Source organism: Cucurbita moschata, unplaced genomic scaffold (assembly GCF_002738365.1).
Source record: "Cucurbita moschata cultivar Rifu unplaced genomic scaffold, Cmos_1.0 Cmo_Scf00054, whole genome shotgun sequence".
Classification (NCBI taxonomy): domain Eukaryota; kingdom Viridiplantae; phylum Streptophyta; class Magnoliopsida; order Cucurbitales; family Cucurbitaceae; genus Cucurbita; species Cucurbita moschata.
The window spans coordinates 1,561,806-1,587,420 of record NW_019268570.1 but is presented as its reverse complement, the minus strand read 5'-3'; the positions used below and the strand labels follow the sequence as shown (position 1 = coordinate 1,587,420).

Here is a 25,615-nt window from a genome sequence, read left to right as displayed (position 1 = left end):
CTATAAGTATTTCTTAAGAAAAGTCCAAGGTGGCTACTTACCTCATCGTCGACGTTTGGGACCTCCATTCTTGAGCTTCCGGTATTCGAATTACTTCACATTTCCTTCCATAGACTCCTCACTGTGTCTAGTTTCTGGAACCATAAGGTTTGTTATGAGAACCGGCCTGGAAGGGGATTAAAATTGAGAAACACCGAGGGAAGGTCAGATTTTTGGGCTGACTTGGCCGGTTCAACTGAACCGCCCACGTCATCGTCTTCTTCCTCTGGACAGGAAGAAGATGCGCTCGTCCATTTGCGCCACCGTCTGAAAGTGGCCTTCTACAGCCCCAATATCTTCGTTTAGCCCCTCGATTTCGTCATGAAACTTAACGACGATATTACAAGGAAGAGCTTAGGATTGATTTCATACCTTTTCGTGGATCATAGCCTAAGATATGAGCCTCCAAAGTTCGTCCAAAATCATTTTCCATGCCGGAGCTAAAACAGGGGATTTCGTATCGGGTAGCCGATTATAGGGGTTTTCAAGGCCCGGTTTCTCGGTATGCAACTCACCCGAACGCCAGATTTTCGATCTCTTGGGTATCTTGTTCTACGACGTTTCAGCTCTCGATTCCTTCATATAACTTGTGGGTAATCTTGTTTGTAAACTATAGGAATAAGTTTGAGGAGGAATGGTGGAGAATTGCTCTCGAATTTGGAAGAAACCCGAGAGTAGGAGACCCACAAACTAAACGCTCATAACTCTCGAATGGGTGCTCGACCTTGCTCGAGTCTTGTTCCATATTGTTTCCCCTACTTCAGACAGGAGGAGCTTAAACTGACATGAAAGCTCCAGATTCGTCGTGATTTGGAGATTGAACATTCTGGATAATTCGTCGGAAAATCTGCTCCGATCAGGGCTTTACCGACATTAGTTTTGAATACCAGCCGTCGGATGTGATGATATGTCCGTTGTCTAGATCTTATCCAAATTTGGGGAAGATCCAACCGCTAAGATTTGAGTTTCGAGAGATATCTCAAATGGTCACTGTAGATACTCTAATTCTGATCAGAGGGGCATTTTCGTAATTATTCATTCTACCAAGGGTATTATGGTAATTTGGCACTTTTCGAATATTTTAATATTATTTTTCCTGAAACATTCATAATTTTTCTAAACATACTTCATCTCATGTTGATCATTTTTCCCTGGTTGAGCATCTTGAAATTCCTTCTAGATAAGGAACTAAAAATCCGGGAAGGTCCCTAATAATTGGAAAAATGACCTTTTTGCCCTTTTCACTTACTTTTAGTTTCCAATCCTTTTTCCATAGGTCTTAAACTTGTTGACATTACTTGTATAAGAATAACTTGCTTGAGATCATCATCCTTGCTTAATCCTTTACTTCCTCCCCTTTTGATCATTTAGGTCATGGGCAGCTTATTCTTGTTGGATCTAATTCCTTTCATTTTTTTGGGTGTTACACCCTATAGTACATTTTAGGGCATTTTAGCGGTGGCGCATGTGACATGATTTCGGTGATTGGTCATATACCTATGTATTGGCACAATAAGAATAGTAAAAACTTATCTAACATGAAAGTAAGTAAAAGGAGCTTAGAACGGGCGGATAATTTCAAAGTCTTGTATATTTCGTGATCGCCAAGGTCTTGTATATCATTAAAAAACTAAAAAACAAATCATGCATGTAAGTTTGAAAATTTTGCACGACTCTTGAAAGCTACATCATGAGTTTTAGGATAGCTTTGAAAATTTTGTACGACTCTTGAAAGCTGCAGCCCCTCAAAAGGGAAGAGTTTGTTGTCCATGTTTCTGTTTTCAATTATTGTACAAAATCCAACACTTCTACACATAATTTTAAGTGGAGAACCAAATCATTTGTACACTAAATTAGGTATTCGCTTTGGAGAAGACAAATCCATGGCTGCAACCATTTCAAACCATGAATTACAACAAGAAACCAAGAAGACAGTTCTAATAACTGGGGTGACCAGAGGGATAGGACGAGCTTTGGCATTGGAGTTTGCGAAACATGGCCATCTAATTATTGGTTGCGGCCGCGACAAAACCAATTTGGATTCACTTCAGCTGCAACTCTCTAATGCTTCCCCGCAAAGCCATTTGCTCTTCATCGCTGATGTGGTTCGTAATGCTTTTTCCTTTGCTATGTCTTAGTGTTTATCTGTTTAATTTTTTTTTATTTTAATTTTGCAGAAGTCAGATGACAGCGTCCGACAAATGGCACACACGGTCCGGGACAAACTTGGTTCTCTTGACATCATTGATATGTTTGTGCTACAGTGTTTTTTTCTTCATTTCGGATAAAGTAATGTAAACACGAAGTTTATGATATGAACTAAGAGACCTCACTCATACAACATACTTCGACCAAGATGTGAAGAAAATGTTGTTGAAATTATAAAAAAAAAATATATATTTCAATTCATGCCACATCGAATGAGAATCAAGTTTCATTGTTATAAATTTTGGGTGGATCCTAATTTAGAGTTATAGCGTTTCTTTAATGTATTTTAAGACTTATTTACCTAGTGGCTAATTATAATCCTAAAGTATACAAAGTGGCTAATTATGGTCATAAAATATAGTCACAACTCTAGTAATGTCTCACATGAGGTTAACGGTTTTTATTTTGAGGCTATATAAAGTATGTATGTTATATTTGTAAAAGAGGCTTGAAAAATGTAGTAAAAGAAGCCTTTTACTTTCTTTTGGCCAATGGTTAAGTTTTTTTGGAATTCTATGGAATTTAGGTGGCATGTAGAATCATTCAAGCTCGACATGGAAATGTATTGTCCTCCCAAGCTTACCTAATATTAAAATTCTCTAATTGGACACACCTTTAAAGTTATTGTCCTTCAAGGTTTTCTATGGAAATGTATCTTGGAGACGTAGAAATCGATTGGAATAGATCTTACACGACGAATTCACGTGTAGCCTCTGATTGAATTTTTCAAACTCCTTGGGACTCCTTGAACGACGGACCGAATTAGAGATATAGGTTTGAGGCATTTTCGACGCTTTCCTTTTTTACCAAACTTGTGGGTAATCTTATTTAAAAGGTATAGAAATAAGTTTGGAATAAATAGTGGACTATAGCTCTCGAATTTGGAGAGAACCCGAGAACTTGATACCCAAAAACAAATTTTTATAACTCGCAATTGATGGCTGGACGTTGTTTGTTACTTGCTCCAAATGAACGCCCATGACTCATAATTTTAGAGGAAGGATCCACCACCTTTGAAATTTCTAGAATCACCATTATCGATCTTTCTAAATTTTTACGTTGAAAAAACTTACCCTGATCAGAGATTTTGCCGATTTTTGTCTTGAATTCCCACCGTTGGATGTGATAAGCTATAGATGTTCTAAATCATATCTAATTTGGTTGGAAATTCAACCACTAGATTTCAAGATAAAGTAAAAGTGATTACGGATACTGTAAAGGATCTGATTCTGATTGTATCAGTGGCCATTTCTTAATATCTTTAATACCCATGAAACTGCACCCAAACTAATGTCGATCACATATAAGTATTTTTGTAATCATCAATGTTTCATCCCCAATCATTATCATTTTAACCATGTTCTTATTGTGAATACAATGATCAATAGCTCACAATACATGACAAATAACTCTTTTCCAGCTTCTAAATGACTTATCTTTGGTGTGTCATAAAATAGCTCAGCAAACTTTCTGAGAACATAAGATCGAGCCTAGTCGTAGTTTAATATCTCAAACTCTCAACGAAACTTCCATAAATTGTAGCGTCAAAATTTTCATTTTCATCGTGCTTGCTCAAGTTTGAACCTACTTCTGTAGGAGTATTTTTTTGAAACCACGACCATCCACAGTAGTGGTATGATATTGTCCACTTAAGCCTAAGCTCTCATGGCTTTGCTTGTAGTTTCCCCCAAAAAACCTCATACTAATGGAGATGTATTCTTTAATTATAAACTCATTATCATCTCCTTAATTACTCAACGTGGGACTCTCTCCCAATAACCCTCAACAGTATTGACATGAAAAGTATGCTTTTACCAGTTATCTCAAATTCTATCTTCATGCTCTCTTTGAACTCTTCAAGCATAATGGCCTAAGTTCTCATAAAAATTAAATCATTGACTTAACTGAAACCACATTTCAGTGGGAGCAATTTTGAGAATAGAATGATTAAAAAAAGCATAAAAAGAATTCAAAGTTACTACCTTTACTAACAAGATACACATTCTTTTAAAGTGGCTCAATCATAGAAACTTCATAGTTAAGTGTGCTTTGCTTTGAGCTATTCAAGTCAGGTGACCGCCTTGAAATTTTATAAGATGCATGTGAGTGAGGACAAAACATGCTAGAATGACTTGTGTTGGTTTGTGAGGATAGTTTTTACTCTTAGAAGCGAAAAATAAGTAATATGATCATGTTGCAAGGGATGTAAGAGAATGTCGTTGTCATCATGTGCTAAATCTGAATTCCAAAGCCTGATTTGAATCTTGGACATGGGTCGTTACAAATAGTATCAGAGCGGTACCTCTTCTAATAAGATGTGGTTCGGGATGCACCAATGCAGAAGCTAGTGGGCATGTGACACCTAGGTAAAAAAGTGGTACATCAATGAATTGAGACCACATCCGATTATGAGGATACTAAGAAATGCTTAAAAAGAATTGAATGTTAGTACGTATACCAACAAGGTGCACCTTCCTTTTCAATGGCACAATCATAAGAATTCCATAATTAAGCATGCTTTGCTTGGATTAATTCTTTGTTGAGTGACCTCTTGAGAATTTTAATAACTTAGCTTAAAATTTCCTAAAATTCCTCTAAGTTGATAATTTCTTTTGCTAAGGTAAGCTTATTAACTCATATTCTCCTCCATAAGCTTGACTTTACTCGAGATTCTTCACTTCAAGCAACTTTTGCATGTCTTCAAATTTAACCCTATTCTCCTCCATAAGCTTAACTTTGCTCGAGATTCTTCACTTCAAGCAACTTTTGCATGTCTGCAAATTTAACCCTTTCTAGGGTCTTGGTGAGAATGTCCATCTTTGCTTGGTCCCTAGTCAACTTTGTCTTCTTCCAATTTCTTCCACTCCTCTCTTATGTGGAGAAAATTTATCATCAAACTTACATGTAGAAACTTCTTGTAATGGACTCCTCCGTTTTCAACCTTCTTTTTTGGCCTACCAATAGGTTTCTTTGGTTGAGATAGCAAGTTTGAAGTCTCATTTTTCTTACACCTAGTCGTCTTCCTCTAGGCCTCCTTGGTTGAGATGGTAAGTTCGATGATACACAACAACTAGTAGGTTGCACTTCGCTGATTGAGGGAACCTGTTAGATAAAAAGAAGGAGGAGCCGACTGATGACGGGCCAATCCAGTGCTTGTACTGTGGGAAGAGAGGTCACCTGAGCAAAAATTGCTGGAGCAAGCTCAGGAACAAGGAGACGCCCGAGAAGGCCCATGTGGCTCAATCTGAGGAGGACGAGCCGGCCCTTTTCATGGTGACTGCATCAGTCTTACCTGATGTCCCTAATTCCGATTCCAAATCCACAGAGGTAATCGACGACGGCATAACTGCTCCGATGAGCGTCGAACCCGAGGAAGAGCTCCCCAAATCCATAAAGGTAATCGACGACGGCATAACTGCTCCGGTGAGCGTCGAACCCGAGGAAGAGCTCCAACTGTGCATAACAAAGGCACCGGTTGGGGAGCCAATTCAATTGAAGGAGGAGCGAGTGTTCGCTCAAATCGGTGAAAGAGGCAAGCAGCAAGAGCACCGGCGATGGGTCCTCGACACGGGGGCAACAAACCATATGACAGGGGCCAAGTCTGCGTTCTCCGAGCTTGACTCGGGGATTTGCAGGACGGTGAAATTCGGCGACGGCTCCGTTGTCGAGATCGAAGGGCACGACACCATCCTGTTCGTCGGCAAGGGAGGCAATCATCACAAGCTGACCGGCGTCTACTTCATTCTGAGGCTCAAGGCTAATATTGTGAGCTTGGGTCAACTCGATAAGGCCGGCTGCCACATTTCCATCAAGCGCGGGCTACTTAGAATCCGCGATGATCGACGACGGTTGCTCACGCAAGTTCGGTGAACGGCAAACCGCCTTTACATCCTAGAGTTGGAGATAGAGCAACCAGTCAACCTCTCGGCCAGGTACCGGAGGATGGAAGACCTATTAGGAAGAGGTGAACCATCTGGACTGACGGCGCGCCAACTCGAAAAAGAGGTGGCCGAACAAGACGTGGAGTCTGGAGGACATGCCGCCAGGGACACTGAGCCATAGGGGCTCAAATCGGAGTTCAAACAAAATAAGGTAGATATACCACAAGTTTTAGGAGGAGATTGTTAGATAAAACCTGAGTTTTTTCTTATTTAGATTCACACGATTTCATTAGTTGATTGAGTACCTCTGTTTGACCATTTGACAAACACGTCGAATGAATTACCAAATTTTTAGACGGCAATTTTGTAGGAAGTGGCACAGATTTAGTTGGCCACTCCCCAGCCATTTTTAGGATAAATTATATTTAAATAGTTAAATCGGTTTAGAAGATTCCACCACCTGATTTTAAGCACAGTCAATATTTCAGCAATTCTCTCTCTTTGTTATTTTACGCTTTTTATTTTCTTCTAACAACTTTCCGTCAACGATTACACTCACCGAAAAGAAAAGGATTTCCCTGGCCGATTATCGAAATACAACAGGAACCTTTGGTTTCTTCTTGGATTTGTCTTCAGTTCCTTGTTATCCCGACCAATTGGTTTCTTCTTCACTTTCTTGTGGCCAACGCCAATGGATACTTTTGGAAGATGTTGATCGTCTTTCAATAGTATCTTATACATGTAGTTTCGCGACCATTTTACCTTCATCAACAAGGTTCCGGCTTTATTGTATATCTTGAGTAATGGCCGACTATCTCCACTCTGCTACCTTTTTTTGCATTTGACCAAGGCTAATAATATTGTTCTTCAACCTTGGGATGTAATACACCTTGGTCAATAGATGTTGATCATCATTCTTACACTGGAAAAGGATGTATCCTTTGCCTTGGATCGGTACAATTGATCCATCGCAAAGCTTCTTGAACTTTGCTCAATCCCCGATTATGTGGTTGTTAGCTCTGTTGTTTAGGTACCACATGTTCGTCTCTACTTGGTCTTCTTCATCTATGAAGGGGTTTGTCATAACTTTTTCTTCATTGAGTATCAATAGATTGGTCATTTTCTCGGCCAACATCAATGCGGGCTCTTCATCATCCGTGAACATGAGGTTTGCCTCCTCATCGCACTCATTGTTGTGGCACTCTACCCCATAATGCCCGTATTTTTCACAAGAGTAACACTTGATCATACTCTTGTCCTTCTAAGGGATGACATTGTCATGGATTTATGAGGTATTTTCACGTTTACTACCACATCCGTGACCTCTAATTTCCTTGGTATGGCTACCACGTCCTCTCATACCTGAAAAAGAAAAGTCGGCTGCATTATTCTTTTTCGTCCGTGCGAGCCACTCCTCATGTGTGAGTAAGAGGTATTTCTCTTCCTCATTGTCTTCGTAGCCATGAAGTCTCTCCTCATGGACCTTAGGACGACCAACAAACTTTCAATCAACATGTTCTTGAGGTCGCTGAACTGCTCGATGGAGGCAACAATCTACGTGCATCTAGGGAACAACTCGAAGAAACTTCTTAACGACGGAGATCTCATTCACGATATCGCCTAATGAATGGATGCCACTGATGATCGTCATCAATTTCATGACAAAGTCATCTATTGACTCACTATCCTTCATGCAGATAACCTCGAGCTCACTCTTCAAGATCTGCACCTTTGCTTCCTTGACACATTCCACACCCAAATGCATTGTTTGCACTATCTCCCACGCTGCCTTTGTCGAGTCCTTCTTTGTCACCATGAGAAGAACGTCTTCTAGGACTGCTTGGTAGATGACGGCAAGAGTCATCCTATCCTTTGCTCCTCAACATTGTCACCTGTGCCTGTAAGTTAACACGCATCTTTATCGACCAGTTGTGTAGTTACTCTATGTGAGTAACAAGTATTGGAGCGTTACACTCCCCTCTCTTCCACTCCTCATCGTTGTCACATCTCCTATAGTGACTTTGTATGGTGTTGACATTTGTTTCTGCATCCTAGCTCTGATACCAAATGTTGGATATGACCCACAATCGAAATAGGTTGAAACAAATAAAAGAAGCAAAAAGAACAACTTGAGGGGGAGATCTTTTTGAACAAAGAAACCTGAATCACTTAGCTTTTCAATTCTGTTTGTTGTTGTGAAAATATGGTGCATACCTGAGTATTTACCGTGGAGAAGGCAAGATTTCCTAAAACTTTCTTACAAATTTCCTAAACTTTGTCCACAAGTTAGCAACTACCAACAATTTTCTTAAAAAACACTAACCATTCTCCTAAACTAATTCCAGTCAATAACTACCGAACAATTATCCTAAAATTTTTCTAAATTATAACTTCTTTTGACTCTAAGTCTAGCTTATTAATTAATAGACATGACTTATTTTCTTCTCCAAACTAGACATAGCTTTTGTGCGGCACAACATATATTTCTTCCTTCAAATATCCATTTAGAATGTTGACTTAGACATCCATTTAGTACTTCCTAATTATTTTATACAACAATAGCTAGAAGAAAACAAATAGCTTATAAATGAGTCATAAGTAGGAAACTTTCTTCATAATTCATAACATTTTTTTTTCTTATACCCTTTGACGATAGGTCTTACCTCATACTTCCCAACTTCACCTGTTTGCTCAAGTATTTTTATGTGCAAAATTAACTCCAAGAGCTTCTAAGTTCTTTGGTTGTTGTACTAACTGCTCTATTTCATTTTTTTTTATTACATCAATCTCTTAATCTATTACAACTTTTCATTTTTCATTTTGAATGATCTCATCAAATTTATAGAATTTGCATTAAATTAAAGTAAAATCAATATGATCATCTTCTGTCATCTTTCTTAAAGCATCATAGATCTCTAGCATATTTCTTGATGACACAGGTGAGATAAAGTGTCAAAACTCAAATGTTCATAATAAAGTTTATTAGTAATGAAGTATCATTTACTAAATTTTGTGTCTGTGTTGCTAATCATATGTACCTTTGTTATGAGAATCCAACTTTGGATCTAATCATACACATATTTTCTTTGAAGATTAAATCATGCCCTTTCGGTAGAATCTGCCCTACAATTAAAAGCTTGTGTTTGAGGTTGTAACATAACGAACTTCAGTGGCTCACTTCTCTGACTTATCTTGACAAGAGTATATTATTTTCCTTTCGATTTTAATCTTTTTGTTGTCACTAATTTTCACCTCATTATGAAGAGATTCATCCAAGAAAAGAGAAAAACATCCTTCTTTCCCCATCATGTGGTTACAACAACTGCTATCTAGATAGCACATGCCTTTGATACTTGTTTCTTAAACATTTAAAGTGAGGAAAAGAATGTGGACATGACCCACAATCAAAATATTTTGAAACAAATAAAAGAATGAGGAATAAAAACTAAAGGGGAGAGAATTTTTGGAAAACCTTAAGCACAATTCCCTTTGTTGTTGTCTCAACTTTCTCTTTTTGTTCTCTTTTTGTTGTTGTGTTAGAGTATACATCTGAGTATTTATAATAGAGAACCAACAAATTTCCTAAATTTTCTAAGTTAAAACACTATAATAGAGAATTCACCAACAAATTTCCTAAACTTCCTCTCTAAGTTCAAACCACTGACGAGAATAAATCCCTACCTATTTTACTTATTAAGTTAATAACTATTTTTACAAGTCAAGTTTAATGACTCACATCCTCCCTCGTAACCTTGACTTGCTAGAGATTCTGTTAAAGATAACGTACTTGTTTAGATTATTGTCAGATAGTATCTGATTAAATTTCTTTATAGTTGTTAGGATCGCACAACAACGCACACACTCGGATGAACACAAAGAATAAATTTTCTTATAGTTGTTAGGATCGCACGACAACTCCCACACTCGATCTAGATGAATACAAAGAAATAAGAGAGAGAAAATGCAAGGAGAACTCTGGCTAAAAGATTTGTATTGATGAGTATGTATAAGAGAATATAGAGAATAGAAAGTACATTTACAAATCTTGAGTATGTATAAGAGAATATAGAGAATAGAAAGTACATTTACAAATCTATATGTGAGGGGATATATATATGGTTCAGTTTACTGTATATATCTTTACCAGATTTAACCATCTAATATATATAGCTATTTACCCTATATAGCTTTACCGGATATAACCGTTGACCAATGTATAAATAAGAGAAGCAGGCTCCATAACCTAACAATTCTCCCACTTGGGAGACTCATCTAGTCAACTAAGAATTTCATTCTCAAACAATCACTGTACCATACCAATTAAGGCTTTGCATAATCTCAATTTTCCAACATCAACGCATTTTGTCATCATATCGGCTGCATTCTTTGCACTCTCTATCTTCTCCAAACACATATCACCTTATTCCACTAACCTGCGAGTGAAATGGTATCGCAGTGTTTATGTAGTGGCCACTAGGTTTCTGCTCGAGTGAGCGCACTCGAGATCTCCTCTTCAAATATGGCAATAGCAGCAAGCGTTGGTTCGTCATGACTAAAATCCTTTCTCATTTTTACCCCTCTTGGTTGATGGGTGTTTGTCAGGATAATCTTTTGGTTGGACTCTATTACTATTAAGCATTTTTCTAGGGCATGAGACTGATTTTGTGTTCTAAAAGGAAGTCCATCCATAACACAATGTCGAAGTCATCCATCTTGACTATCACAAAGTTGGTTTGTCCCGACCATGTCCCCCACTTGATCCGAGTTTTCTTTGCAACTCCTAGGACAGGTAAAGCTGCCGAATTGATGACCTTCATTTTCCTTGTGTCTTGATGCCAAAAGATGTTCAAGCATTTTGTTTAGATTTCTGTCATAAAGTTCTGGGTGGCTCTAGGGTCGAAAATGATGTTCTATTTCGCTCTGTGATTAACCCGAACCTCAATATACATAAGACCGTGTTCCACCAGCTCCTCTATCTCTTCGACTCTCTTCTGGAGAGCGGACAAATACCCTAGTGCCCCCATGCGGGGGTGTTCAACATTTTCAACTAACGATGTTTCTATTTTTACTATCTCATACTCGGCTTCTAAGTTCACTACGAGTTTTGCTTGGAAGGAGTATAATGCAACCTTTTGTGGGCATTTAGATTCTTGATGGCCCCCTTTAACGCCCCTAATTTTCTTGTCCAAATCAGAGGCGTCACTACATGCATGACTTTAATAACATATGCAACAATTTAAATAAAAACATTTCAAATGAAGTCATGGAGTTGTACGTTTAGTTTAAAACAAGAAATAGAAATAATATCATTAAAATAAAACCTTAATAAAATGTTTGAGTATAAAAATGAAAAGCCACCTATAAGACTACTAATTGAAAACAATGCATACTATTGTCCTAACTTAGCTTCCATAGCCACTCCAGCATTCACCTTCATCCATGCAGGACGCTTTACCTTTACCCGAAAAATAAGATAGCACGTGGCTTGGGTATTTTAAGAAATACTCAATAACCTCATTGTTGGGGTTGGGTAATGAAAGCACACATGATAGAACATATCCTTTAAGACCGTAGCATGACCTTGAGCTCTTTCCAGTTCCGAGTAAGGTTGGATGTGTGGTACTTCCCCTCACATGGCCCACGTACGCACACATGAATCCACTAAGCAGGCTCGTATACGTACCCTCTAGGTCTGGCTTTGTCAGGAACAACACACTAACGCGTTGTCGGACACCGTAGAAAAGGAAAGACCCACATGATATCATGGCAAAAATAAATATCGAAGGTATGCATTCATACTTAAGTGCAAATATAGACTATCATGAATAGCAAGTAATAAGTAAATTATTGTTTTCATTAAGAGTTTAATACCTTGCCTACTCAATCAATTGAGAACTACAAGCCAAATACAAGTAACATCAATAATGGGTGTTATTGATTTCACTAAACTAATAAAAACCATAATAAAATGTAAACTATATAACGAGAGTATGTTATAACACAAACTAATTGTTAAACACAAATGAAAATGATATTGGTGATATTGGATGGGAGGTAACTTTCAGCTACTTATTTTTATTAATCGTGCTAGCCTGTTCTCTTCTTAGAGTGCCTTTTTGCCTGTACCCTTTTACGATAGATCTTGCCTCATACTTCTCTTTATGTGCACTCATTTTACTCCAAGAGCTTTGTTGTACTAACTTCTATATTTCATTTCTTTTTATTACATCAATCTCTTCTCTACTACAACTTTTCATTTTTATTTTGAATGATCTCATCAAGTTTATAAGATTTGCATCTACAAATGAAGTAAAATCAACACGATCCTCTTCTGTCATCTTTCTTAAAGCATCATAGATCTCTAGCATATTTTTTTGATGATACAGTCAAAACTCAAGTGTTCATAATGAAGTTTATTAGTAACGAAATATCATTTACTAATGTCTCAAACCTAAACGCATCTCATAATACATTTTGACAACACACATCTGGTTGGTAATCATATGTACCTTTGTTACGAGAACTCCAACTTGGATCTAATCTTACACATATTTTGTTTGAATATTACATCATGCCCTTTTGGTAGAATCTGCCCAACATATATTTTTGAATTACTTCAACCGACTTTGTTTGGCTTGGTTACAAATTAGGAAAATAACTCATTGTCAATACCCAAGAGACACCTCTGGAAGACAAATTAAACAATTACATATATACTTATACATTGATGTATGTAGAAATTATAATTGTATCATTAATCTATCTTATTTCTAACATATTATTAATGCAAATTAATTTCTTTGTTGTATTAGGGCTCTGAAAGCAACTTCCATGATTCTAAATATTACCACGGCTGATAATGGTGCAACTCTTATTGTTCCTGATCCGGGTGTTCTGCCCAATCTTTAAGATAGAGAGAAAAGACCCGAAGTAAGTAATAATTGAATAACATGATATATTATTGGTCTCGCTTGATTTTCTTACTTTCTACTTTTCGTTTTCAAGTACTTTAAACTGTTGTAATTTTTTATTTTGACGATCTTAATGTCTCTTCATTAATCAAAAGTACTCTTAAGTTTATAAAAAGAAAACAGACTTCTTGTATTATGACCAAAGATTTAGTGATCTCGTCAAGCTTGAGTAAAACTTGGGTTTGCACGGCATGAGCCTTGTACATGATGTTTTTAATTCATGTGTTTGCATCAGTCGAGTACATGATGTTTATGATTCATGTTTGAGCATAATACATGACATTACTTGTTTTTCGAGCAAAGTGTCACAATCGCACTTCGGGGATAATATTGGTGCTTGAGTCTCGAGTTACGTTTGAAAGAAATGTTTTAAAAATGTGAGCGAGAAATGAAAAAAAATTTTAAAGAAAGAACTTTTATAAGCTAAAAGCAAGTAGGTAACAACAATGACTTTGATGGCATATAATCCGAGTAGGAAGAATTGACAACTAGTCACATTCTCCTATAGTATATTTTGGGGCATTTTTGCCTTGACGGGTGTTGACATGATTTTGGTGAGCGGTCATATACCCTCGTATTGACACAACAATAATAGTAAAGACCTATCTAAAGTGAAAGCAAGTAAAAGAGGTTTAGAACGGGCATGCAGCAATAGACAATACGTCCTGGACAAGCATGACCGGGACGTTCGACATGTGACAGCATGCAATACACCTTGGATAAGCATGACCATGACATCCTCTTGCACTCCATTGGTTGACGTCTGATGTCTTTTGACTGAGCAATTTGTCGTGAGGAAATCGTCGGAGGAAAAAAGACCGAAAGAACACAAGAGGGAGAGACAAACATATTTTAGATTCTGTGAATACCCGATGATTTGTTTCTCCTTAGATTGGCATATTTAAATAACAATTTATGCTAAAAATGGAAAGGAGTGGGCAACTCAATTAACGTAGTTCCACTAGACGTGACCATCCCACTAACTTAATTATGCGGCTATCCTTACACAGTGATTTATCTAACGTCTCTTTTAATCGACTCTTCGCGATCTTAGCGATGTAGGATGAGGCTGACTTTCAAGGCTTTAGATGCACTTCCACTTGATCTCGATACTGAAGAGTTTCTTCTATCTACTAGGAAGTGTTGAAAACTACTTTTCGGTTCATTGAATTTACAAGTCTTCTCTATCAAGTCCTACTTTCTTTGCTGGAACATTCTTCTCCTTTGCATGATGTCGTGCGGCCTCCTTGTGCTTGATGTCTTCTTGGTTGTGACATGAATAATAGGGCTAGTCTGCATCCATAGAAGCAACTGGATCTTATATGATGCCTTCTCGGCCTTGTGGATAACTTCGACTGGTCTGTAGCATTTTCACACTAGTTTTTGGTTCTTGTTACTTTGAACTCGAAGCTGATCTAACTTCAACTTGATTAGAACTTTCTCTCCTCTTGAAATTGTCGTGGCAGACACTTCCGGCCGGCTCTTCTCTTCATCTAAATGGATGGGATTCCTACGTGAATAGGTGTTGTTTTAGAGGTTTGTCTCTGTCTACCTCCTTCAACGGAAGTGTTGGCTTGGTGTCTCTGCCTAACCTTTGGGTGATCAATAACAACGGGCTTTGTAGGTTTAATGTACCTGGCTGTTAGCAAGTCATTTATCTATTTATAAAATTCAGCTAGCTCAGGTTGAGTCGTATGACATTTATTTGTGGTGGGCGGTCTCGCCCTCAACATAACATCAATCTCGTGATCTTATGCCCATGTATTTTTTGGTCTTGGGTTGCAGTGTTCATGTAGTAGCTACTAGGTTTCTGTTCGAGTGAGTGCACTCAAGCTCTCCTCTTCAAATATGGCAATGGCAGCAAGCGTAGGTTTGTCATGACTAAGATCCTTTCTCATTTTCATCCCTCTTGGTTGACGGGTGTTTGTCTGAATAATCGTCAGGTTGGACCCTGTTACTATTAAGCATTTTTCTAGGGTATGTGAATGATTTTGTGTTCTAATAGGAAGTCCATCCATAACACAATGTCAAAGTCATTTATCTTGACTATCACAAATTCGGTTTGTCCCAACCATGTCTCCCACTTGATCCGAGTTTTCTTTGTAACTCCTAGGACAGGTAAAACTGCCGAATTGACAACCTTCATCTTCCTTGTGTCTTGATGCCAAAAGATGTTCAAGCATTTTATTTAGATTTTTGTCATGAAGTTGTGGGTGGCTCCTAATCACTTGTGGATGTATATAATAAAATGATGTAAAATTCACAAGAATAAGTGCAAGTATACACTATCACAAGTAGCAAGTAATAAGTAAATTATCGATTCCACAGGGAACCTATTTTTTTGGTTAATTTTATGGCCGAAAATTAAGTGAGTTTTTGGGTAACATTCAAATAGGTGTGGGTGATTTTAACTACTTAAACAAAACTAAAACCAAGTGTTACTACTGTCGAAAAAATAGAAAATGATGAGAAAATCAACTATAACGAGGAAGGTCGGCTAAGTGAGATTAAATAGATAAGTTGTTGAGTTTTGTGGTAGATTTTAGTTCCTTTGAATAGATTCCCAAGCCCACTTCTGAGGGTCATGAATGGTGATTATTTCCATAATAGTTATATTTTCTATTAACAAGGCTCTAGGATAAAATTATTCATAACCTTTCTATTACCTTTCAAGACTCCTTGCTATGGAACTAAAGTATTAGAGAGGATTTCATTGCTCCCTCTCTTCTCCCGAATAAGAGAACAACTATGTATGTAAAGTAGCTAATTAAACACACATGTAAATCATTAACAATAACTCTTTAATAAACTAAAATCATACTGTCAACATACTTGAACTATATAAAACTCTCTCACCCCCCTATAAAGTTTAGCTTGTTGGATCGGTATGGCAACCCTAGAGGAGGGGTGAATAGGGTTTTAACAATAAAAATATTTAAACGTGATTAATTTTTCTAATGATGGAACTTTTTACAAATAAGGAGAAGATGATAATTACTAGAGCAAAATAATTCAAGTCAAAACAATAATTAAGTAGAACATGCAATAAATCACAATAATAATTTTGTAATTAAATAGGAAAGAGTTAGAGAAAATGACACCGTAGTTTTACAGTGGTTCGGTCAAACTCGACCTACTTCACTTCCCAAACGCCTCCTTGGGAATTTGAATAAAGAACTTTCTCGACTCTTTCCACGGATCAAAGTCAAACCGCTACACCGCTCTTTTTACAAGTTCAAGAGCAAACTCAGTCCTTTCCACGGTACAAGATCAAACCGATACAAGTATGTGAGTTTGATAGTAACACACCACAACTCTCTCAAATAGTAGATTTACAATTTAGAATACTTACAACTATTTCCTCACAATATAATAATAATCCCTCTCAAGAATAAGATGGAGAGAAATAAGCTTGTAAGCTTGGAGAGAGTAACAAACAATAGAGACTTTGAACAAATGTGGATTGGAGAATTTATGGAAGTTGTGTGTTTGTAACGTGGGGAAGTTGATGAGTTTATATAGGGAAGAGAAGTGTCAAAATGTAAGAATTAATATGGACCATTGGATTGTGTTAGAAATAATGGAAGATGGAGATTAAAAGTAAATGGGATTGTGTTAGAAATAATGGAAGATGGAGATTAAAGGTAAATAAATAAGAAAATTTTCCAAATTCATTTATTTAAAATTTTTAATATAATAATAATAAAAAGTTACGTGGGTCAAATGAAAATTTAAAATTTATTAATAATATAATAATAAAAACGATGTGAGTAACTATCAAAATTTTAAAATATAATAATATAATAATATAATATAGTAACAATAAAAATCGATGTGAGTAACCGTTAGATTTAAATTTATATTTTGTAAAAATAATTTTATTTAAAAATATAATAATAAGAAAAACTCAAAATTATAAATGTCATACTTTTATATATTTTGATTTGTCTATCATTTTGATTTTGCTGCCACATCATCACGTCGGGTATGTTGTATCGACTATAATTTCTTCGTTTTAGCTCTGATTTGAGTTATTGAAAAGTCGTTGAAATCGTTATTCCCGACCTTATACCGTGGACAGTTCAAAATACTGAAAATAGTTAATAATTAAAAGTAGGTTTGTTATCATTAAAACATCAATCAATTAATTGATTGAAATTAATTAAAGTGAGATCAAGGGCCAAAAGGCCAACAATCTCCCCTTTTTTATGATGACAAACCATTTCAAGAAAAATTCATAAAAATCAAGGTAATACACCATCCATGTAATAATATCAATACATGCTAATATATTATCATAAATTTCACTCAACATATTCTCTCCCTATATTAATGACTCAAGAAATTATGAAATATCACAACAAGTAAATGATTCATAAATTATAAAACAACAAACTTATAGCATATTTTTCTTAATTTTCTCCCCCTTTGTAATCATCAAGGAGAACAATCGAAAAAGAATACATTAAGAATGACATAATGGCTCCCCTAAAAACATGCATTCAAAAATTATAAACAAGATTATAAAATTCAAGATATATCACAACGAATAATATCAAGCTCAAGCCTATTTTTGCAAAAATTATCTTCATTCAATGGCTTGGTCAAAATATCGGCGAGTTGATTATTAGAGTTTATAAAATCAAGAATAATATGTCCATTTTGCACATGCTCTCTAATAAATGATGTCTAATGTCTATATGTTTAGTTCTAGAATGATGAATATGGTTTTTGGTTAAATTAATAGCACTTGTATTATCACAAAATATAAGCGCACTATTAAACTTTAATCCAAAATCACAAAGAGTTTGTTTCATCCAAAGAATTTGAGCACAACAACTAGCAACCGCAATATATTCCGCTTCGGTAGTAGATAACGCAACTGAATTTTGCTTTTTACTAAACCGAGAAACTAAGGAACTACCAAGAAATTGACAAGTTCCACTAGTACTTTTACGATCAAGTAAGCTTCCGGCAAAATTCGCATCCGAATATACTACCAATTTAAATTCAACATTTCTAGGATACCACAATCCTAAATCAATAGTTACAAGCAAATATTTAAATATTCTCTTAGCGGCATGTAAATGAGATTCCTTAAGACAAGATTGAAATCTAGCACAAAGACATACACTAAACATAATATTGGGTCTAGTAGCAGTCAAGTAAAGTAAAGATCCAATTATACCTCGATAAGCTTTAATATCCACACTTTTACCTTTTTCATCCTTGTCAAGCTTAGTGGATGTGCTCATGAGAGTTCTTGCAATCTTACCTCCATTGAACTTGAACCTTTTGAGCAAATCTTTAGTGTATTCCTCTTGATTGATGAAGATACCATCCTTGAGTTTTGATTTGAAGTCCAAGAAAGAAACTAAGTTCTCCTATCATACTCATCTCAAACTCACTATGCATACATTTAGAAAATTATTCACATAAGGAGGATTAATAGAACCAAATATGATATCATCCACTTATATTTGCACTAATAGCATATTGTTTTCTTTAATCTTAATAAAGAGTGTAGTGTTGAGTTACCCATTTTTAAATCATTCCCAATAAGAAAATTACTATGTCTATCATACCAAGCTCTTGGAGCTTGTTTTAAGCCATAAAGAGCATTTTTCAACTTATAGACATGATGAGGAAATTCTACATTTTCAAATCCGGGAGGTTGTTCTACATAAACTTCCTCCATAATATAACCATTCAAAAATGCACTTTTCACATCCATTTGATACAATACAAAATTTTTGTAAGAAGCAAAAGCAAGTAACATTCTAATAGCTTCTAATCTAGCAACGGGTGCAAAAGTTTCTTCATAATTTATGCCTTTCTCTTGACAATAACCTTGAGCTACAAGCCTAGCTTTGTTTTTAATGATATTCCCATTTTCATCCATTTTATTTCTAAAAATCCATTTGGTTCCAATAATAGAAGCATTAGAGGGCCTAGGGATTAATTCCCAAACTTTGTTCCTCCCAAATTGATTTAGTTCTTCTTCCATAGCTAAAATTCAAAACTCATCATTTTCGGCATCCTTAAGACTTTTTGGTTCAATTTGAGAAACAAAAGCAAGATTATTAAATAAATTAATAGAAGAATGAGTTTTCACACCTTGTTCGAGATCACCAAGAATCAAGTCCTTGGGATGAGATAAGGCATACCTCCATTCTTTTGGCATTGATGAACCTTTCTCCTTTAAGCTCACCTCTTCCTTACTTGAACCAATTTCTTTGTCTTTGTCATTAACAAGTAAATCTCCAAAATTTCTTTCTAAATCATCACTACAAATAGACTCATTAGAAATATTATTGCAAGATTCATCAAATACCACATGCATAGATTCCTCAATAACTAAAGTTCTCTTATTAAAAACTCTATATACCAGTAGATGAATAACCAAGAAAAATACCAATATCCGTTTTTGAATCAAATTTTCCAAGGTTTTCGTTGTTGTTCAAAATAAAACATTTGCAACAAAAAACTTTGAAATACCAACATTTGGAATTTTGTTATGCCAAAGTTCATAACGAGTTTTATCTAATGAAGGTGTAATTAAAACTCTATTTAAAATATAACAAGCGGTATTAACGGCTTCCGCCCAAAAATATTTAAGTAAGTCATATTCATTTAACATTGATCTAGCAAATTCTTGTAAAGTACGATTTTTCCTTTCAACCACACTGTTTTGTTGAGGAGTCCTTAGAGGGGAAGTCATGAGAAAAACCATTATCTTCACAAAATTTTTCAAAGGCAAGACTATCAAATCCTCCTCCATGGTCACTCCTAATTTTAGTAATTGAAAACCCTTTTTCATTTTGAACTCTTTTTACAATAGTAGCAAATCTTTTCAAAACATCATTCTTATGTTTTATCATCAAAATCCAGGTAAATCTTGAAAAATCAGACTATCACAAAAGCATAATAATTTCCTCTATAACTAGCTACTTTATAAGGGCCAAATAAGTCCATTATGGAGTAGTTGGAGAGGTCTAGTAGTAGAAATCATATTTTTAGATTTGAAAAAGACTTAGTTTGCGTACCCATTTAACAAGCATTACAAATTTTATCTTTTTCAAATTTAGGTTGAGGAAGACCTCTAACTAATGAATTTTTTGAAATATTTGAAATCAAGTGCATATTAGCATGTCCTAGTCTTCTATGCCATAGCCAAGAGTTATCGAGCAAACCGAAAGACATTTATCATTTGTAGGACAATAATTCAAATCAATAGTATACACATTATCATCTCTATTTCCTACAAATAAAACTTTCCTATTACTAGCATTTTCAATTATGCAATTATTCTTATCAAATACAACTCTAAAACCTTGACTAATGCTAAGTAAGTCATGCTTTAAACCATCAACTAACAATACTTTTTCAATGAGAGTATAAGAGTCATTACCTATAGTACCCTTACCAATTATTTTTCCCTTATTGTTATCACCAAAGGTTACTAAGTCACCATCCTTCTTGGAAAGATTCACAAACTTGGATGGATTACCTGTCATGTGTCTTGAGCAACCACTATCCAAGTACCACTTATTTTTCTTGGAGACTTTCAATCAAACCTAAAAACAAAGATATTCAAAATTGACCTTACCCATACTCGTTTGGGTCCTAGAAAGTTAGTCTTCACAAATTTAGGAATCCATTTCATGTTTGCATTCATATTAAAGACATTGTATTTGGATAAGTAACAAGAATAATTTTATGTCCAAACTTACCACACAAGAAACAAACAACATTATGCAAGAATTTATTTCTTGGACTAAATTTGTGTCCTCTATTTTGATTCGAAAAATTATTTTTTAAAACATTGTTAAACTTTGTATTTTGAGAAACTTTTCTTCCTAAATGCATATTTTGAGAATCTTTCAATTTAAAGCACTTAGGTCTAATATGACCTTCAACACCACAATAATGACATATAGACACAAATCTATATTTATCATACTTAGATACAAATTTACATGTGTTAGATTTAGACATGATAGAGGATGCTTTAACAAATATTGTTTGACATGAGAGGGGATGCTTTAACAAATATTGTTTTAGAACTTGAAGGTGTAGAACATTCATCAATATAGTCTAATCCTCTTTTATCACCGGATGACTTACCTCCTTCAAGTATTTTATCAAATTTTTTAGCACCTATTGTTAACATTTTAATAGACTCCTTGGCCTTACCAAGTTCTTGCAAATTATTTGATTCATTTTTTTTGAGAAATTTAATTAATTTATCTTTTTCCCAACAATCATGCTCAAGAGACTTGACTTTATCAATTAATGCATTTTTCTCATTACAATCGAATACATGCTTTTCACAAGGTACATCAATTTTAACAATATTATGATCCTTCTCTTTTAAGCAAGAAATTTCATTTAATAAAGACTTATTTTCAATGATTGAAGCCTTATATTTCTTTTTAAGCACAACATACTTTGAACTAATTTTTTCTAAATCAATTTGCATCTTATCAACAAGTTTAAATAATTCATGATAAGAAAGAGATTCAAGAATTACCGCATCTTCTTGTTCATCCTCTTTGTCACTATGAGCCATGAAGCAAAAATTTGCTACTTCTTCATCACTTCCACTTACACTTTCATCACTATCATCCTAAGTAGCCTTCATTGCTTTCTTCTTGGATTTCTTACATGATTTGAGGAGAGAACAATCCGTTCTTATATGACCCGACTTTTTACATTCATAACATATTACCTTATCGTTTTTGCTCTTTTCACATTTTGACTCTTTTTGATTGGTGAAATGTTTCTTGAATTGTTTCTTCCTTTTAATAAATTTTTTATACTTACGTGTGAAGTAGACGACATCATCTTCATCAAGGACGTCCTCATCTTCAGGGTCAACTTTGATGGACTTGGCTATACTTTTCTTCTTTTTGGATTCTTCTTCCATGTGCCCCTTCATGGTAATCTCATGTGTCATAAGAGAACCAACAAGTTCATCCAAAGGAAGCTTTGTGAGATTTTTTGCTTCTTGAATCGCCGTCACTTTTGCCTCCCAACTTTTAGGCAGAGACCTAAGAATTTTTCTTACATTTTCGAAAGTAGAATATACTTTTCCAAGATTTTTCAAAGCATTTAGAATATTAGTAAATGTAGTAAACATATCACCAATAGATTCATTTTCCTCCATTTTAAATAGTTCATAATTATGAACTAACATGCTAATTTTTGTTTCTTTAACTTGATTTGTTCCCTCATGAGTTACTTTAAGAGTTTTCCAAATTTCATAGGCCGAAGAACGCATATATACTCTATTAAATTCATCATTAGTTAAGGCACAATAAAGACAATTGATAGCACTAGCATTCAAAGAACATTTTTTCATATCTGCTCATCAAATTCCTCTTCTAATTTAGGCACCTCAACATTATTAACAATTTTTATTGGAATGTAAGGACCATTACTAACATTTAACCACAATTGATAATCAACTGATTAATCAACCGATTGCAAATAAATTTTCATTTCTAGCTTTCCAACATGTATAATTTGTTCCATCAAAATAAGGGGGTCTAGAGGTTGATTGTCCTTCATTAAAACCATTTTCAACACGTAGGTTGGCCATAAGCTCGAACAATAAAGTTTATATAAAAAATCTATAAGAGCAACCCGCTCTGATACCAATTGTTGGATCGGTATGGCAACCCTAGAGGGGGGTGAATAGGGTTTTAACGATAAAAGTGTTTAAACGTGATTAATTTTTCTAATGATGAAAATTTTTATAAATAAGTAAAGATGATAATTACTAGAACAAAATAATTCAAGTCAAAACAATAATCAAGTAGAACATGCAATAAATCACAATAATAATTTTGAAATTAAATAGGAAAGAGTTAGAGAAAATGACACCGTAGTTTTATAGTGATTCGGTCAAACTCGACCTACTCCACTCCCCAAGCGCCTCCTTGGGAATTTGAATAAAGAACTTTCTCAACTCTTTCCACAGATCAGAGCCAAACCGCTACACTGCTCTTTTTACGAGTTCAAAAGCAAACTCAATTCTTTCCACGGAGCAGGATCAAACCGATACAAGTATTTGAGTTTGATAGTAACACACTACAACTCTCTCAAAGAGTAGATTTACAATTTGGAACACTCACAACTATTTCCTCACAATACAATAATAATCCCTCTAAAGAATAAGATGAAGAGAAATAAACTTGTAAGCTTGGAGAGAGCAACAAACAATGGAGACTTTGAACAAATGTGGATTGGAAAATTTATGGAAGTTGTGTGTTTGTAATGTGGGGGAAGTTGATGAGTTTAGGAAAGAAAAGTGCCAAAATTTAGGAATTAGTATTCACCATTGGATTGTGTTAGGAACAATGGAAGGTGGAGATTAAAAAGTAAATAAATAAGAAAATTAAAAAGTAAATAAATAAGGAAATTTTCCAAATTCATTTATTTAAAATTTTTAATATAATATAATAATAATAAAAAGTTATGTGAGTAACTGTTGAATGAAAATTCAAAATTTATTATAAATATAATAATATAATAATAATAAAAACTATGTGAATAACTACTAAAATTTTAAAATATAATAATATAATAATATAATATAGTAATAATAAAAATCGATGTGAGTAACGGTTAGATTCAAATTTATATTTTGTAAAAATAATTTTATTTAGAAATATAATAATAAGAAAAACTCAAAATTATAAATGTCATACTTTAATATATTTTGATTTATCCATCATTTTGATTTTGCTGCTACATCATCACGTCGGATATGTTGTCTCGACTGTAATTTCTTCGTTTTAGCTCTGATTTGAGTAATTGAAAAGTCGTTGAAATCGTTATTCCCGACCTTATACTATGGACAGTTCAAAATACTGAAAATAGTTAATAATTAAAAGTAGGTTTGTTATCATCCAAACATCAATCAATTAATTGATTGAAATTAATTCAAGTGAGATCAGGGGTCAAAAGGCCAACATAGCTCTCCATACAAACTGAATTAAATAGAGGAATCCGCATCTTCATCATGTAAAATTGATGGAATAAGAAAAGAGAATAAGGAAATAGAGAGTTATCCCGGTTTGTTGTCGTTCGTCAATGGAAGTTTCCTTCTCTTGAGCTCTCATGTCCACCTCTTTGTCCTAATCAATCATTGTTGGTTTCCTTTTCCTTCTGCTGTCAACGGCTGCTGGATTAGAGTTTTCTTTTCTTCTCTAGTTTCACAGCAATTCACTGCAGCAGAGGCTGCTGCTGTGTAATTCAATTTTTCTCCCAAAGTGTGTCACTCTCCTCTTGGTCTTTTTTTTTTCCTTTTATATTGAGCATAGGTTCCCTCTAGAGCTGAAAAGGAATAAGTTGTCCACATAGAATATTGCTTATTGGGTAGTCAATAATGACCCATTTGGACTCCTGATGTGGATTTAAAATTTCCATGTCATCCCCCATTTGTTTGTTGGAGGGCTGAAAAGGAATAAGTCGTCTACATATAGGATGTTGCTCATTGGGTAGTCAATGACCCACTTGGACTCCTGATATGGATTTAAAATTTCCATGTAATCCCCCATTTGTTTCCAAATTTGCTACTTCCTCATGGTTCAGCATAAATGTCTGAAATTTTATCACATAACTCAATTAAGATCGATTTATGTCAAATCATATTTTTTTCATGTTGGACGGCAATAATCAATTTCATGCTCACTAAGTAGAATAAATGGGGTAATAAATGAGAAAATGGTGAATAAGAGTGCAATATTAATTACAAAAACACTCGATATGACTCTACTTTTAGAGAGTTATCAGCTCCAGAGTCGAAAATGATGTTCCAGAATGCTCTGTTATTATCTCGAGCCTTGACATACACAAGACTGCATTCCACTAGCTCCTCTATCTCTTCCTCTCTTTTGGAGAGCGGACAAATACTTTAGTGCCCCCACGTGGGGGTGTGCAACCTTCTAAACTAACGCCCCTAATGTTCTTATCCAAATTAGAGGTGTCACAACATGCATGACTTTAATAACATATGCAACAATTTAAATAAAAACATTTCAAACGAAGTCATGAACTTACACGTTTAGTTTAAAACAAGAAATACTCCGTAAGTAACCCTATTGTTGGGGTTGGGTAATGAAAACACACATGATAAGACCTATCCTTTAAAGTCGTAGCATGACCCTTGAGCTCTTTCCAATTTCAGGTAAGGTTGGATGTGTGGTACTTCTCCACACATGGCCGACGTACAGGTTGGATGTGTGGTCCGCGCACATGCACCCACCAGATAGGCTCGTATCCGTACCCCTTGGGCCTAGCTTGGTAGGGAACAACACACTAACACGTCGTCGGACGCCATAGGAAGGGAAAGACCCACATGATATCATAGCAAACATAAATATTGAAGGTACGCATCCATACTTAAGTGCAAATATACACTAGCACAAGTAACAAGTAATAAGTAAATTATTGTTTCCATGGAGAGTCCAATACATTCTCTACTCAATCAATCGGAAACTACAAGCC

At 35.2% G+C, this 25,615-nt stretch overlaps 1 protein-coding gene across 1 annotated transcript; it reads left to right on the top strand.

Moving 5' to 3' along the window:
- Positions 1–1,839: 1,839 nt before the first annotated feature.
- LOC111436413 (NADPH-dependent pterin aldehyde reductase-like) lies at positions 1,840–2,327 on the top strand. The gene is made up of 3 exons (XM_023074182.1): positions 1,840–1,930; positions 1,961–2,144; positions 2,217–2,327. The coding sequence occupies exons 1-3, from the start codon at positions 1,923–1,925 to the stop codon at positions 2,325–2,327; spliced, it is 303 nt and encodes a 100-aa protein (XP_022929950.1). The 5' UTR covers positions 1,840–1,922.
- Positions 2,328–25,615: the final 23,288 nt, after the last annotated feature.

What these genes read in the sequence shown, in the direction of transcription:
- LOC111436413 (XM_023074182.1), top strand. An exon ending in TGCTCTTCATCGCTGATGTG is followed by an intron (nt 2,145 to 2,216) that starts GTTCGTAATGCT and finishes TTAATTTTGCAG; the next exon opens with AAGTCAGATGACAGCGTCCG.